General features: G+C 34.8%; 1 protein-coding gene across 1 annotated transcript in view; it reads left to right on the top strand.

The window, feature by feature from the left end:
• The window catches only part of osp (myosin phosphatase Rho interacting protein outspread), a 554,907-nt gene extending 538,829 nt beyond the window's left edge, over positions 1 to 16,078 (top strand). The window contains exons 10-14 of the mRNA XM_072520381.1: positions 2,375 to 3,123; positions 3,318 to 3,812; positions 4,541 to 4,784; positions 11,446 to 11,730; positions 15,794 to 16,078. Coding sequence (XP_072376482.1) covers positions 2,375 to 3,123; positions 3,318 to 3,812; positions 4,541 to 4,784; positions 11,446 to 11,730; positions 15,794 to 15,799 — 1,779 coding nt within the window. The 3' untranslated portion in view covers positions 15,800 to 16,078. The remainder of the gene's footprint in view (positions 1 to 2,374; positions 3,124 to 3,317; positions 3,813 to 4,540; positions 4,785 to 11,445; positions 11,731 to 15,793) is intronic.
• The last annotated feature ends 743 nt before the right edge of the window (positions 16,079 to 16,821 follow it).

The raw sequence follows: 16,821 nt of genomic DNA, 5'->3' as shown, positions 1-16,821 counted from the left end.
AAAGATAAACCCAAACTACACAAAAGACAGAAATAATATTTGTTCTTTAATTCTGTACTTTCTTGGGGGGAGGGGAAATTTCCCTATTACCCCGTGTATCCACCGCCCCTGGTATTACATACCATATATTATAACTGTTGTGCGTTAATACTTTGTTTTATAACAATGAAAATACTCTTTCAATATACCGCGTGCAAATTATTGTGTAGTAAAGAAACAAAACAATGTAATGAAGGTTTTACTTTAAGCTCTGCTCTATGTGATTTTTTTAGGGAATTTGCAGTTTTGACAGTAGCGTATGGTACGCTTGTGTCAGATAGTAAGACAGGCTAGGCACTAATATCAGTAACCACTAGATCTGCATTACCGACCGATGCGTAACTTAGTACTGTTCAAAACCTTTAGTTACCATGACAGAAACGTGATGACGGCACATGCTATGTGTCAAATGCCAACTGTTTTCCACTACAGGATGAGGTCAAAAAATTGTAACACATAGATAAGGCACAGCACCGAGTTCTATTAAATAACCTACAGTTCGAACTCCGTAAGATCTTATTAAGACAAAATTGAAGCCTACTACATGGCGTTAATTTACGTCGGAAAAAAAAATAAGCGGGAAAGAATTTGAAAATTAAACTTGACTGAATATAAGCAAATTTTGAAAGATCTCACTTATGTTAACTTTATTTATGATTTTTATCATGCACTACTGAAGTTTGAGACTTTCTTTATCAACTTGAACTTGTAAGCAAGCAAAACGATTGTTTTATGCCAAAACAATTACAAAAAAGATAACCTATCAGAAGATAGCGTCAAGAAACCGTTAGAATGTCAAATGCCTTATAAAAGCCCCCGCTTTAAAGTATTTATAATAATAATAATGATATGATATGTCATCTGACTAAGCAAGAAAAAATGCGCACCTGGATGAGTAAACCTCTGCATGGGTGACATCTCAATGAGATCAGCCAATAATATGTCGACAATACAGCGTCGAACTATTGGTTGACATCAGGAAAGATGTTTCCTGAGACTGAGGGCTTTTTACTTGCCATTACCTGAAATATATTGTTAAAGATCCTCAAGTCCAAAATGACAAATGCCGATATGGATGCCAAGCCCAAGAAACCATCCAATATCTTACCGGGGGCTACCAGGCGTTTGTCGGAACTGATTATAAAGAACGCCATGACTCAATAGGAAAGATTATCCATCAAGAACTAGCTGAAAAACTGGGACTTCTCCAAAACTACCATCTTCCTTATTATCAATATGTCCCTGACAGAATGCTTGAAAATGACAACTACAAGATATACTGGGACCGCACTGTGCTCACAGACCAACCAGTGGCACATAATAGACCGGATCTCATACTAGTTAATAAACTTACAAGGCAAACAACACTTATTGATGTGGCGATACCTAACACCAATAATTTACGTGTTAAATATAACGAAAAGATCGCCAAGTATAGAGATCTAGAAATACAAATCAGGAGACAATGGAGAATGGAAAGTACCCAGACAGTACTTATTATTCTATCTACTACTGGTGTTATTCCCAAAAACCTCCTAGCGAACATAAAACAGCTGGGTCTAAATGAACATCTTTATAAGGCCACGCAGAAAGCTGTACTCCTCGCGACGTTCAGATGTGTACGAAAATTTTTGGGAGATGCTCCAGCAAGTCACCTAGGGCTCGATAACACGGAAAGAGTCCCACCAGAGCTCAATCCTTTTGATACCATAGGTATCTGGGATGAGTGAATTTTCCTCTTAGAGGGAGTGTGAGCCGTATGGCTAAATCTGGATGATATGAGCTGTACTCCTCGCGACGTTCAGATGTGTACGAAAATTTTTGGGAGATACTCCAGCAAGTCACCTAGGGCTCGATAACACGGAAAGCGTCCCACCAGAGCTCAATCCTTTTGATACCGTAGGTATCTGGGATGAGTGAATTTTCCTCTTAGAGGGAGTGTGAGCCGTATGGCTAAATCTGTATGATATGAGCTGTACTCCTCGCGACGTTTAGATGTGTACGAAAATTTTTGGGAGATACTCCAGCAAGTCACCTAGGGCTCGATAACACGGAAAGAGTCCGACCAGAGCTCAATACTTTTGATACCGTAGGTATCTGGGATGAGTGAATTTTCCCCTTAGACGGAGTGTGAGCCGTATGGATAAATCTGGATAATGATTTATTATTTTTAGTACTTTTCTTTTACGTTTCTTCTATTTTTCAAAATGTTCTAAATATTTACCACTAGTCGTATAACGGGGTTTCTAGTTGACTTTTTTAAAATGCCTACTTTCAAAAGTTTACAGTTAATTTTTATAAAACTGTACAATATATATATTTTATTGTGTTTCAGGAGAACAATAACTGGAACAGTATTGCTCGACTACAAATTTTAGCAGAAAAAGTAGCTTACGAGAATATATTAATTAGTAGAATACAAGAAGCTCTCCTTTCACCAGTAACTGGAGAAGCAATATGTGAACGTCTTATCAATAAAGAAATAAAAGAAACCGCTTACCTGATTATAGCTCTAGAGAATAGAATTAACGGCTCAAGTGATAAGCAACCTACCTGTAAAACAAGTGCCGAATACCTATCAAAAATATTGGCGAAGTGTCTGGTTTCAGCTGCTCATGGATTTAAATCTTTTAAGAATTTTATAAAGACCAAAGGCTCATCCATTAACCTACTCTGTGATGAAAAACGAAATTTAGATGCTCTTCTTAGTGCCTACAAAACCGATAAGTTACCACAACTAGCAGAAACTTTAGCTGTAGAAACTATCTGTTTGTCCTCGGACCAGTCCTGTAGGATAGAATCCGTTACGGACGAGTTCAGCAAAACAGCCAGAGATGTCGTTACCGCCGAACTTATTCGTTCCGAAATACACCACGTACTCTTGAGAGCAGCGCAGGTCTACCAATCGAATCTGGATGCTGATCATGCCTTTTTCTTCAGCTTTTTTGCTGCTGAAAGAGCTGCATTAGAATTGTGGTCCGATTCTGTTGGAGATTGTTTATTTGAAGAGGTTAACAAAAGCATCACAGAGCTGACGGAGATGTACCAAAATAGTTTAAATAAATTGCTCAAGCAGAATTGGAGGTAAGTTTTTTATTACCTTACTGATAACCTTATCTTCATATTTGCTGTAAATAAAATATATTTCTGAATTTTTAACGTATCTGATTCCGTTTTATTGATGGTCATAATCAAAAAATTTTATTGGTTATTTAACCAAGTTTTATGGTTATTAAGAATATTTGTCATATATTGAATGATAAATAACTGTATTTTAGGTGTAGGGTTGAATCAGTACGAAATACTCGAACTTCTACCACGATGCTTCACGATTATGCCGAAATTATAGCTCACAAATCACTCATAGACGCTAGAATAGCAGTGCTCAGTGGTCAGTATATCCCTGAAGACTACAATGACTCGAGGAATACTCTCGGTTGTTGGTTAGAAAACGAAAAATATTGGTCTCTCATCGAAGACCAATCCCTAGTACAGATAAACCAAAGTTTAGAAGTCGAATTCAATTGTATGGTAGACAAATTTAGTCGAGATTGTTATGCTATGTTAAGTCAACCGGAACTAGAAGAGATTCTTGTTTATTTAAATGAGATGTCTTCAAGAGTGTCGGATCTACAGAAATGTCTAGATGTACCTGCTAACCGTGAAGATGTTGCTTTGAGGACCTGGAGTGACGTCTGTCAGATGTGTGTTAATTTGAGAAATAGTTTAGAAGATATTAGAAAAGCTATGGATGAAAACGGTTCATTTAAAAAGTAAGTATATTAAATGATTTTTATTCATAGCAAATTCTATATTTCACCTTCCATTATATCAAAATGAATCCCTATTTCCCTGTGTCATACTTGAGAACGACTTTACCTATGTATGCAAGATCCTTACGGAAAGAAAATTGAAAAATTTCAGAAAACTTAACGAATATTTAAATTTTATGCGTTTAATAATTTCGTGTTTAACTATTACCAGGACTCAAATCGTGGGCTAGTCGAAAAATAATTATGTAATTACGTTTTTAAACATGCTAAAAGGTATACAATAGTACATATTTATAATCTAATACAAACTGTTCCAAAAAATTCATTCTAATCATGAATTTAAATATCTATCAAAATAATTTTACAATTCATAAATACAAAAAAACGTGGAGTGCATACAATAGATAGTAAACACTGTAGGGTGTACTTCTCACTGAGAATATTCAAACCAAATTCATACCATATATATTGTTGTAAAATAGGGACAGAAAAAGTGGATTGTTCTTTTTACGTTCATGTTACAGCGAAAAAAGTGTCACTCAGTTTAGCTGATTTTTTTTACCAGATTTATCACTCTTGAAATCAAAAGTTTTGGTTGCCAAATACTAAAGTCTTAAAAGAAAGTATAGGAGATTTAGTGACTGTATTAACAATCCTAAACGCCATTTTCTCATTATGTGCCTTTCATTATCATTTGCTATACCTATTTGCTACCGTTATATTTTCAGATATAACCTACTAGAAGAAGAAAGGCCAGTATATCTAAGAACTGAATACTTAACTCAAGTAGAAAACCTGAGGACCGCGTACAGAAGAGCTTTAGCTACTTGTAAGGATAGGCATAAAGAGGAGGACATGGAAAAATTGCAACAAATTTGTGAAAGGGTGCTGTCGGCCATGGAACAGTGGCATTTGAGGACGATTCATGAATTGCGAGAGGCCCATGCCCAGGAAGTTGATATCCTTAAAGAGGTAAGTTCTAAATTTAAGAATATTTCGATTTACAGTTTGACTTTTTCATATATTTCGTATATTTCATTTTAGTATTACATTATCTTCAGTGTGTTTTATACATGGGACAGCTAAATAGAATTAATTCGATAATAAAACTTATCAATCTTTAACTGTTTCGGAAATATTAAGTATTTTCGGATTTATTGCAAAAAGTGACATTAAAAAAAAAAGAAAATTATTTGAGACAGAAATTTTCTACAACACACTGAATAGCTAATAAGTTTATTTCTTGATAATACAGTAATGTGAATTAGGAGATACTTAAAATGCTCAGCGAACATATTGGCAACATTTAATCTTAAATAGAAATTTCTTCTAACGTTACTCAACATTCTAGACATGACCAATCTAATCCCAAGCATTATTCGTCTAGTTAAGTCAGCTAACTCGAGGGTTTTAGTTTTGTATACAGTATTTTGGACATATCCACATAAGAAGAAGTCTAATAGTATCAGATCAGGAGATCGTACTGGCCATTTCATCAATCTTCGCCTTCATATCCACCGATTTGAAATATTCGGTTGAGGCACTGGCGAACATTGATTTGGTAATTATGTGGTGCTCCATTTTGCTGAAAGTATATCATATTCGCTGGAACTTGTGGGTTTGCTGGATAAGGATATAAAGTGAAGTCAAAAGGTACACTCAACAGAAATCAAAACATGTTCCAATTTGATCACATTATTATCGAAAATTACCATTATTTTTTCACAAAAATATGGTCTCTTGGTAAAGTCATCTTTATAATTTTATTGGGATGCATTTTATGTTTTTTTAATGTTCGAATTATCGATGAATGGCATGCATTGCAAAGAAAACTTACAGCAAGCGAACAAATCAGGAGATAATGAGGAGTATGGTTAGTAGACATTATATGAATATAAAAAAAGACATGTCCAGCAAATACTAAATTACAAGAGACCTGGAGAGAAAAAAAGAGGACGACCAAGAAAGAGATGGTTGGAAGCAGTAAAGAAAAACTTGGCCTAAAAGATTGAAAATAAAAGACAAGGAACCGGAATGGGAGAAGAATTTGAAAACCAGGGGCCTACTACTACTGCGGAGAGAATATATGCGTTAGTAACAAGATGCCCTGTCGGTCTTTGTATTTGAATTTGTAAACACCACAGTGGGTGATCAAATTATTATGATTACTGCAAAATTTTTGTATTTTGGTGTTTAATAAAGAATAAAACTGAATATAAGCATCTAATGATGTGAGTGTAATATAAAAATAGATCAAGAACACATTCTTTTTTTCTTTGACCTTAATAAAATTTTTTTTTATATTTCGTGTGACCGTTTTTAGCTTAGATGACAGTTTTGATCCTTCTTGGCATGCTTTGAATGTTTTTTCGGCAGTCTTTTTTGGTAGCAATGAGTCTCTCAATTAACTGCTGCTTATTTCTGACAATTTCTTGGACAATCCCCCACTTTATGAGCTTCCATAGATTTTCGATCGGGTTGAGGTCTGGGGCTCACCTTGCTCACCTTGCCACTTCAGTCCTTTAATTTTCTTTTTTTCCCGATGTTACTGTGTTTTGCCTTATGGCACAGTGCTCAATCGTGCATAAAGGTAAAATCTTCCGATTCACCAAACCACTCTTTAATTTGTGGCATTAAGCTTTTTTTCCAGAACTTCAATATACTGATGTTGTCTCATCATCCCCTTCACAATGTACAGCCTTCCTGTGCCCTTGCTACTGATTACAGACCATACCATGATCTTGAGAGGATGTTTTACTCACTCCACTATACAATCCTTGTGATATTTTTCACCCATCGGTCTTCGGGCGAAGGTCCACTTGTATATGAGTATCTCAACTGTAGACTCATCGGAGAAACAAACCTGTCAATAAAAAGAATATAAGATATTTGTTTAGAATAAAGAGAGTGATTATAGGGATTTAAACTTTAGTAGTGATGTAGTTTACCTTATTCCAATCCTCAATTGTCTCTCAATTTTGGTGTTCTTTGACCCATTCAGTCTCTTTTTTATCATCGCGAGGTCAACTTTGGTTTTTTGATAGGGCAACATGATTTGAAACCTTGCTCAGCAAGCATTTTACTAACTGTCATGTCAGAAACTGGCATCCTAGCTTCAGGAATAAGTCCCGTGAGGATTTTTCGTGGTTTCTTTCTGTTGTTTACGAAGATATCGCTCATTTTTCTCTCGTCTCTGGGTGTAGTCTCACGCTTTCGACCACATTTTTGGATACGTTGGTGAGTCAGGGGTTTGTTGGTATCAATTTTTTTCTTGATATTGCTCACTGTTGCTTGCGCTACCTGTCACTGTTGAGCTATGTGACCTTAGGAAACCTTTATATTCCATAAAAGGGTCTTAATGTCCACTATTTTAGTTTCAGAGAATTCTTTAGCCTTACCCATTATGATGTTATTCTCAAAAATCGATATTTTTTGAAAATATCTTTAAAATTAAAACTCATAGTTTTTTTCACACACAACACCACTAATACAATATTAAAACATAATACATAGATATTAATCTTTCAAAAACAAAATAAAAACAGGCCAATTCAATTCTAACCTCCAAGTGTCAATTCTATCGTCTACTGTAGCTTTTTGTCCAAAATTTCAAGCTTATTTTCGTATCATATGACATGCGCAAGTGTGTACAAACTCAATCCAGGACCCTTAAAACCTGGTAAAAAAGTGGCATCTACTCTGGTGGCCATGAATGAAACTAATTTAATAAATTATTGTGTTCTATCCTGAAATGTGCAAAATAAATCTTTCAGAAAAGTAACCAATTAAACTACAGCTTATAAACACTCTTAATGACATGCACGAATGACAATTCTGCAATTTATTTGCAGTCTCTCAGGAATTTGTTGATTATTAGCATTTCGTTTATAATCACCAGAAACCGAGTTTTCACATAATACAGTTAGCTAAAATAAATTCTCAAATGTTAACATATTTTCACGTATTTTGTTATGAATATTATCATGCAAATTATCACAAGGATATTTACTATATATGATTGTATCAGTTATGACACAACCGCTTAATGTGTTTCTAATGTCACCCGCTGGTACTCTAAGGCTATCTAGATCGTGTATCCCATTCGTAAGTGCTTTGCTTCCTTGTCAGTTAACTGATCGTACGCGAGTTTGTGGTAATCAGATAAAAGTTCGTTTGTTAAATAATAAATTTAAATTTTTATGACAATGCAGTAAGGTTAGTTTATGATATTATTAATGAGATTTATGTGCAATAAATCGTTTTCAAATGTCTCATTAAGGAGTGCTATTTTCTTATTAAGTATTCATCATATCAACAGATGAAACATATCAGTTAACGACTTTCCTCAATTCTGCTTATTGAGTCTCTCTTTATCGTATTGATTTGATCTGGATAAATTGTTAAGATTTATTCTCTTGTGCCATGGTTCACTGAAAATTTTTTATAAGGGAATAAACTTATTATTTTATGTATATGAAATAACAATATTTACTATGTTAGACGGCCACTAGACCTACAATAGCATTGTCTAGTTCATTTATTGTACAATAAGATTAATAGGCGCTTCCTATCCAAACTTTTAATTATATTACACAATAATAACAACTGCGCAATGTTTTCGTGTTCAGTCGGATAATAATTTGACCCCGTGTGCTTGGTGCATTACGCACCAACATGTCCGCCTAAGACTTAGCTGCAGCTATAGTGTTTTTGATTTTGGCTAAGCCTAAACGTAAAGAAACACGTCGCTGGTCTAAAGATTGGTACAAGAAAGAGAAAAAGGCTGCGTATTCAGACTATTTTGAATCCGATGTGGATTCCATATCTTGTAAAAAACATTTCATTAAAATACTATAAAGTGTTGGTATATATCGTCTGTACTAGATGCGGATTTCATCGACTGAAGATGTTTCTTGAGTTCCTTCCGGTAGTTAGTTCTCAAAGAATTGAATTTCTTCTTTACGTTATCTTTGCTGGCTTGTAGAAATATTTCTTTGTATTTAGACAACAATGTTTCATAAGTAGCATTTTTTTTATCACGGTCATCATATTGTTTGTTCTTGACATTCCACAATTCTCGACGGCAATTCTCTGTAAAATTGGATGCATCCGACGATAAACTCTCATTTCTTACCTTTCGGATTTTTTTCCGCTATTTTTTGAAAGTGCGCACGCGCGTGTTCTCCTCATCAAATCAAAACAGACTAAAAATTCTTGCCCAATACTGACTCTACATGATGTAATGTGCGTAAAAAATTACGATTAAATCAATAGTTCATAATTTTCTTCATTTTTTAATGGTTATTTTTATATTCTTTAAAAAGCATTGGAGCTATAACACTTCCCTGTCCTCCAGCATGTCAAGAAACGTCTATTCTATTGCAACGAATACCCGACCTTGACTAAATGGTAATCACTAAATGGTTGTAAATGTTGTAAAGCAGTCTCTTGCGTTTCCCGGTGTCATAAGCCGCTATATAATCTAAAAACTTTCCCATTTCCATTCAATCTATGTTAAAACTTTTCCTTCAAATTCCCTCTCAAATTTAAAAACGAAAAGGAAAATCAAACCCTAGAAATTAAAAGAAGTACACAATTGTCATGGGCTGTTTTTGGTAAGTTGAGCTTCATTTTAAAAGACAGAAAAATCTCAATACACTTAAAACGAAAAACCTATGACACTAGTATACTACCAGTTGCAACTTATGGATTGGAAACTATGGCAATAACAAGAAAAATGGCAGAACAATTAAGAGTAACTCAACGGGCCATGTTAAATATAAGCCCTAGAGACAAAATTCCTAACACCGAAATACGTCGAAGAACTAAAGTAACCGACATCATGGAAAAAATAGCGACATTGAGATGGCAATGGGTAGCATATGTAGCAAGACAAGACATCAACAGATGGTCTCATAAAGTGACATTCTGGAGACCTCGAGAAACAAAAAGAAGCGTGGGAAGACCCAAAAAGAGATGGATAGACGATATAACAGCTGTAGCTGGAAAGCAGTGGATGAGAATTGCAAAAGATAGAAAAGCGTGGAAGCAATTGGAGGAGGCCTATGTCCAACAATGGATAAATGAAGGCTGAAGAAGAAGAGAAGAATAAGTGTTTTGGCAAGCTGAGAACTTAGTCCGTACAGCCACCTCCAAATCCCATATTTATATGGAACGGCGTGTTTGTCAACATTTCTGTCTATTCACAACGTAATCAGTCTCTCATATAGTTTTAAAAAGTGAAAAAGCAGGGAGATGGATTTGTAGCTACTAGGATTCTTTGGGTCCTTCCCTGGTTTAATTAAGGCATACAATTTTAGATTTTTCTACATCTTCTTCTTCTTCACGTGCCATATCAGATCGCCGACGTTGGCGATTACCATTGCGAAGGCTTCTCGATCTTCTGCCACACGGAATAATTGTACTGCATTTGATATCTCAGTCCAATCATGAATTGACAGAGATTCGTACAGATCCTAAAATTGTATAGTTGGAAAATCTAGTTTTTGGCGCTATGTCATAAGTACTTTATTTAAGTACATATATTATCCACACATCTACCTTTTCAGTATTTTAAGGTGTTTATGCCACTGTGAAGTTCTTCTATAGTGAAAGATGTTTCTTGTAGTTTGTCTCTGGATAAAAATTTCTGTTGGGTACTTTCGTTGGTTTTTGATTCTCTCGTTGAACAGTATTTGGATAACTACTTGGTTTACTGTGACTTTGAGGTATGATTAGAGTCGATCAATTTTATAATCTATAAATCACATATTTAAAAGTCGGCTTCAAGGATATTCTATCGAAATATTAGAGATGATTTATCTCCAGATCGGTTACTTGTATGTCTTGTTCAAAATCGATATTGTACAAAGCCAAAAGACTACTTATTAATTTTCACTTTGGCATTTGCAAGTTTATGCTATAATTTGAGATTTGCCTTAAAAAGAATTTTCATTCAATTAAAATTTGTCATTTTTGGATAATTTTTTATAACTGCCCTCTTTTCACTTTCCCCAATTTTAAGGTGTTCTATTAACTTCATTTTTAACTCATATTAATTTTTAACTTCTACTATATTACTGTTTTAAAATCGTATGCGTCATTCATTTACATCTAACGGTATGGTATTTAAGGTATATAAAATACATTAAATAACATCAATATTTTTAAAATTACGATAATATTCTGTATATAAACGTCATACGTAACAACGTTACATACATCGTGGTTCTTGTGATAGGTAGAAAAGAATAGGAGATCAACGTTGTTGTAAGGTAGAAAGAAATATCACCCATTGTATATGTCTGACCTACCTTTTGTAATGGATTATTTGAAATGATAGCATAAGAATAACATTTTCGTCTCTATTTTCTCATGCTACTCATTATTGTGGTTGGATTCAAAAATTAACAAGCCGTTGTTAATCTTAAAGAAAACAGCTTGTCGTCGGCTTTTAATTTCAAGGGTTTGTTTTTTAAGGAATCATTTTTAGGATTCGACACTTTTCGTCGACGCTTTGCTTCATATGAAATTATTCATAAATTGAAAATCGGTATCTTGTGAGGTTAATTGCCTACAATTTTGAAACTATATTTACAAGACTTTATTATTAACATATTTTTGTTGTTTCTAGGAAAAGGAACAAGCTCTAGCCGAAGAAACTCAAGCCACGTTAGCAGCCTTGGATGCCATGAGGAAAGCCCACGTAGCTGAAGTCCAAAGAGAAGTTGCGAAATTCAAACAAGATTTCGTAAGGCAACAAAGAGATAGTATGTTCGATTTATCTGAACAATTATCCGTCAAGTCTCTAGAAGCGGCTGCTCTAGAAGAACAGTTGGGTACTGCGACGAGGCAATTGGCGCATGCTCAGCAACATATTTTAAAGCTCGAACGGAACCCCCAGATTTCTTCTTTGCAGGTACGTGTTACGAAAATAGCGTAATAAGTTTCTAGTGAAAGATATCGTCTTCTTATGGTGCCTAACCTTTCCGGACGTTAGCGATCATTAGAGCTATCTATACCTTATTTAACACGGCACGGAACAGGTCAGTTCTTGTCGTGTTACCATTGAGCTATTATACCATTTCCGTAAATTTTGCATTCAGTCGTCTTCTTTCCAGTGCTTTTTTGTTATTTACCTTTTCTTAGAGAACCAATTTTAAAAGTCCGTAACGTTTTTGGTTTGCCATTGTGTGTCTCAGATATTCTAACTTTTTAGTTTTGATCGTCCTTCCCCATTCTTCGCAGTAACTGTAAGTGTAACACCATATTGCTACAGTTAATATCTAAGCTTCTATTCCGTATAACAGAACTATGAATATGTAGCATTTCAGCAGACGTCATTTTGTTTTTAAGGATATGTGTCGGTCCCCGAAAATGGGTCGCAAATTTAGTCTTTTTATGTTAAGATCTAACCGGTATTTACTGCTGACTTCAGTTATGCAATTAATTCATGTTTGTTAATCGTCCAGATTATGTATCTAGTTTCATTCAGCCATTCCCGTTTATTAATATTCATTTGTCGCACCCTTACAGAACTTTGCTAAACAAACACTTCGAATAAATGTTGAATAGCAGAGGGATAAAATACATCCTTGTCATATTCCTCATACCACATTCTTTTTATTTTCATCGTCTAGGCTCTATTTTTGATACCATACCTGAATATACTTTACACACGTCTTGCGGATATTCTCACGTTAGCTCCAATTTCATTTATTGAGTTCTTCAAGCCATTTCTCTAAGTTAAAATACATCCTTGTCATATTCCTCATACCACATTCTTTTTATTTTCAAGGCTCTATTTTTGATACCATACCTGAATATACTTTACACACGTCTTGCAGATATTCTCACGTTAGCTCCAATTTCATTTATTGACTTCTTCAAGCCATTTCTCTAAGTCATCGTAATCTCGCTGTAGCTTTATCTGATATTTTATTTCATTTACTTTGATCTTCAATCCTGGCCCCCCGGAGGGAGTGTAGTGGCCATCGTGATGTCGTGTATTGTCCGATTCTCCGAAGATCTCTGTCTCTGGTCATTTCTTTTAATTCATGAATAGGTCTTTTGCATATTCCTGTAATTTGACTGATCCATCTTGTTGAGAATCTTCCTAATGATCTTCGGCCTTCTACCTTTCCTTGGATAATATGTCTTTCCATGTTTTCTGTGTCTGCTCTCTAACATGTCCAAAGTATTTTAATTGTTGGAGGTGGACTTTGCTGGATAGCCGTTTGCTGACTTTTAGCTCATTTAGAATTGAATTATTTGTCCTGTGGTCGGTCCACAGAGTTTGTAACATTCTTCTCCAACAGAACATTTCAGTGGCGTCTATCTTTCTTCTTTCCGCTTGTCGTAGGGTCCAAGATTGACATCCATATATCAGTAGTGTGAATATTAAGCATTTGATCAACCTCATTAGGTTGATAACAGCCAGTAAATACGTGTAGGTACTCACAGTATTTGAATATATTTTTCAGCCATTATTGTTAAGTTGTTCTGAAGCTAATAGTTGTTCATATGATCAAACTAATAGAAAAATGCTAAGACTTCTTAACTCTTGTCGTCGATTATGACTATGCTTCTGTAGTTTTCCTATTTGCTCCTATTGATGTGATATTATTGGTGTTCTTAATCCAAAAAGTTTTGCACTGATATTTACCCCAGAATACTAAGCTGACGTCCTTAATTTTCAGTATAAAAGACTTTAGCTTTAGAATATATCACCCTTTAAAAAAAACATATTTTAATTTCATGCTTATTAATAAGTGGATGTAGATCTTCGCGTTGGGTGTGATGGTACATTCTTTTCTGACTTTTTTCATGCCAACGCTAATGTTTATTATGAAACCCAACTTAAACTGACTGCTGTAAATACTAATTTTTTCAGTTTTATATTTACATCTTTTTTACAATAATGTCTACAGTACATTAAAAATTAGCGGTTAGAGACCAAAGATTTAGGTTTACCTCACAGTAGTCGTCCAATAAGTTCATAAAAATACCATCGTTTTATGTGGATTTTATCCAAAATTATTAGATCAGATTGTTGTTAATACAATGAGCCTGATCATCTTTACCGAAGGTTAATGACACTTCGTCCTATCTGTTGCTCAGCACACATCTCTTCGTCATGTTTCGGGTCTTATACAGTATAGCCCAAAATAAACAGTACTGAACTTGTAATTATTTTATTGTTTTAAAAAATACATATTGACACTTTATAATATGTTCTAAATGAGCTCCTCCTCTCTCAATACAAACTTCATACCGATATTCCAGATTTCTCGTAATGTTATGGAATAAAGGTTGTCTCCAGTCCGCGAGGAAGGCTCTAACGGCATCTTTTAACTCATTGATGGTTTGTGGTGCCCGTTTAAAAATGTCAGTTTTAGTCATGCCCCAAATGTATGCTTCTGGAGATGTTAAGTCTGGAGAATGTGCAGAATAGGGGAAGTCAGTAAATCGTGAAATGAATTTGTTTGGAAAATGTCCCTGAAGAAATTGACGAACTGCGACAGCAGTATACAAGTTGTCCCATCCTGTTGGAAAAATTGATCTCAAAATGCCAAATTACTTGCACGACAAAATTGACGTAGATCAGGGATAAAGCGTGTTAAAATTTGTATGTACCTCTGTTGATTAAGTGTGACTTGCCTACCATTTTCTTCGATAAAGTATGGACCAATGATTCCGTGTCCCGAAACTGCACACCAGACATTCACTTTTGCGCTATGTAAAGGAACTTTTTGAACTTCTTTGCCTGGTTTTTCTTTTTGAACTTTGCCTAATCTGACAAAGCCCAGAAATCGATTTGTGTGACGATTTACATGGCCTGACAAATGAAAATGTGCTGCGTCTGAAAACCATACATTTTTCCAAAATTCAGGATTTTCATACTGTAATGCAAGAATTTTGGCACAATATTCCACTCGTTATCGTTGTTGTTAACTGTCCTGAGACGCCCTGAGTTTCCTTTTCGTTGGCACAATACATTACTCGTATTTCTAAACTTTTCAACAACCTTCAAAATTACAGCATTTCTTGGAGAACGTTTATTAAACCGTTGTGTGAATTGATCACACACGTATTGCAGACTTGCACTATTACGTCGACCGATTCCGTATGATCGAAAATAATGCTCCACAAGAAACACTATTTCCTCTGTACTTAAAACCATTTTTAACAATTAGGCCTTAATAATTAATTGTTTAAGGATTACTTGACAGGTCTATACTAGTTAATTTGAATATGACAGCGCGCACAAAGAGACATATATGTTTCAGTTTTGAGTACTGTTTATTTTGGGCAATACTGTATTAACTAATACAACGTCGTGGATTTAGTAGGAACAATAAATTATTGGCGATGGCCACACCGCTATAATACCAAATGATGTAGATTTGATTACAATGAGAAAACCAAAATGTACTTCAAGGAAGGCAATTGGCAAACCATCGAAAGGAATGTGCCTAATACAGCTTCTCTATACTTGTCGTTCGGAATTGATGGTAAACTGTAGGTACCGTACATTTGTGTACACTTAATGATATACTATACGTATATATGCGGAAAAGCGACATACGTTCAACTTGGATATGGCACCACAGGAAAAAGGAGACGAATACATTTAATTTACTGTATGTATTTTATATCCGACTCCGTTTCTTTTCTTCTCCACTTAGTTCGTTGTTGGTATTCAGTCCTCATATATGAAAATACCTCGCTAATTTACTTCTGTGTATAAGTTAGTTTAGTTTTGATTCTTGTGAGTGATCGAAAGAAAACTAGATGTTTGTTTTAGATAAAACTTCATGTAAAAATAATTTCAGACCACGGTCTATAATCTCCAAAAACAATGTACTATTTTCACCCTTGTGTGTGAAAAATTTGTTTAAAATAAATATGCACATATTTGTTAAACATTTTCCAATTATTTGAACGTTCATATGAAAAATAATTTTGACTTTTTGTTTCAGAACTGATGGTGTGTATCCGTAAAAACAAATAAATATACTAGTCCTAACAAGCCTCATATACCAGTGTAGTTAGTACAAGTTTCACAGTTGTGTACAGATAATCGCACTCTTTATTCAATTTTAACCGTTGTTTTACCCCTTGAATATGTTTATTTATTATTTTTACCTCAAATACTGCTCTACTCCCATAGTTGTACAAAATATTTTTTGCATTAGTTAACAGTTTATTGTTTATATGTGTTGGGTTTTACGGAATGTTTATATCGAACAAATATATAAATTATTATTACTATTAAACGTGTTTTATTTTTTTCAAATTCCAACAATAACAGGTTTTATTGACTTGGTAAAAGCATTTGACATAGTACAATTTAAGGGAACAGTCAATTAACAAATTAAGAGAACAATCAATTTACAGGAACAGTTACGAAAACTCTTTCAAGACTGCTTGAATGGGGCCGAAAAAAGGGCGGCAAGGATAAGTGTGAAAATTACAGAGAAATTGAGGTAAACAGCACAATAAGTAGGATGTATGGGAAACTGATTAAGAACAAAATAGAAAATGACTACAGAGATTACGAAGCAGAGGAGCAAGCTGGTTTTAGAGCTGGGCGATCCACAGTAGACCACTTGTACTCTATTACGCAAGTTATTGAGAAAAAACAGCCGTCAATAAAGAAGTTCACCTGGTGTACATAGACTTACAAAAAGCATATGACAGTGTACCCCTCAGTAAACTATGGTCAATCCTACAGCAAACCAACATTAAGTATGGTCTTATCAAAGCAGTCCAAAGTCTGTATAATGGAAGGACTGCAAAAATTAAAACTAGATCAAGGATATCTGAGGGATTTAAGGTCACGAAAGGACTAAAGCAGTGTTGCTGTATTTCGCCTACCCTTTTCAAAATTTATCTGGAACAAGCACTCAAGCTGTGAAAAAGAAAATGTAATGGCATGGGAATCCCTCTCAACGACGAGACTACACTGTACACCTTATGTTTCGCTGATGACCAAATACTGATTGCT

Source organism: Diabrotica undecimpunctata, chromosome 1 (genome assembly GCF_040954645.1).
Source record: "Diabrotica undecimpunctata isolate CICGRU chromosome 1, icDiaUnde3, whole genome shotgun sequence".
In the NCBI taxonomy this organism is placed as follows: domain Eukaryota; kingdom Metazoa; phylum Arthropoda; class Insecta; order Coleoptera; family Chrysomelidae; genus Diabrotica; species Diabrotica undecimpunctata.
Note: the sequence above shows the minus strand (reverse complement) of the source record. Positions and strands in the feature narration are given on the sequence as shown.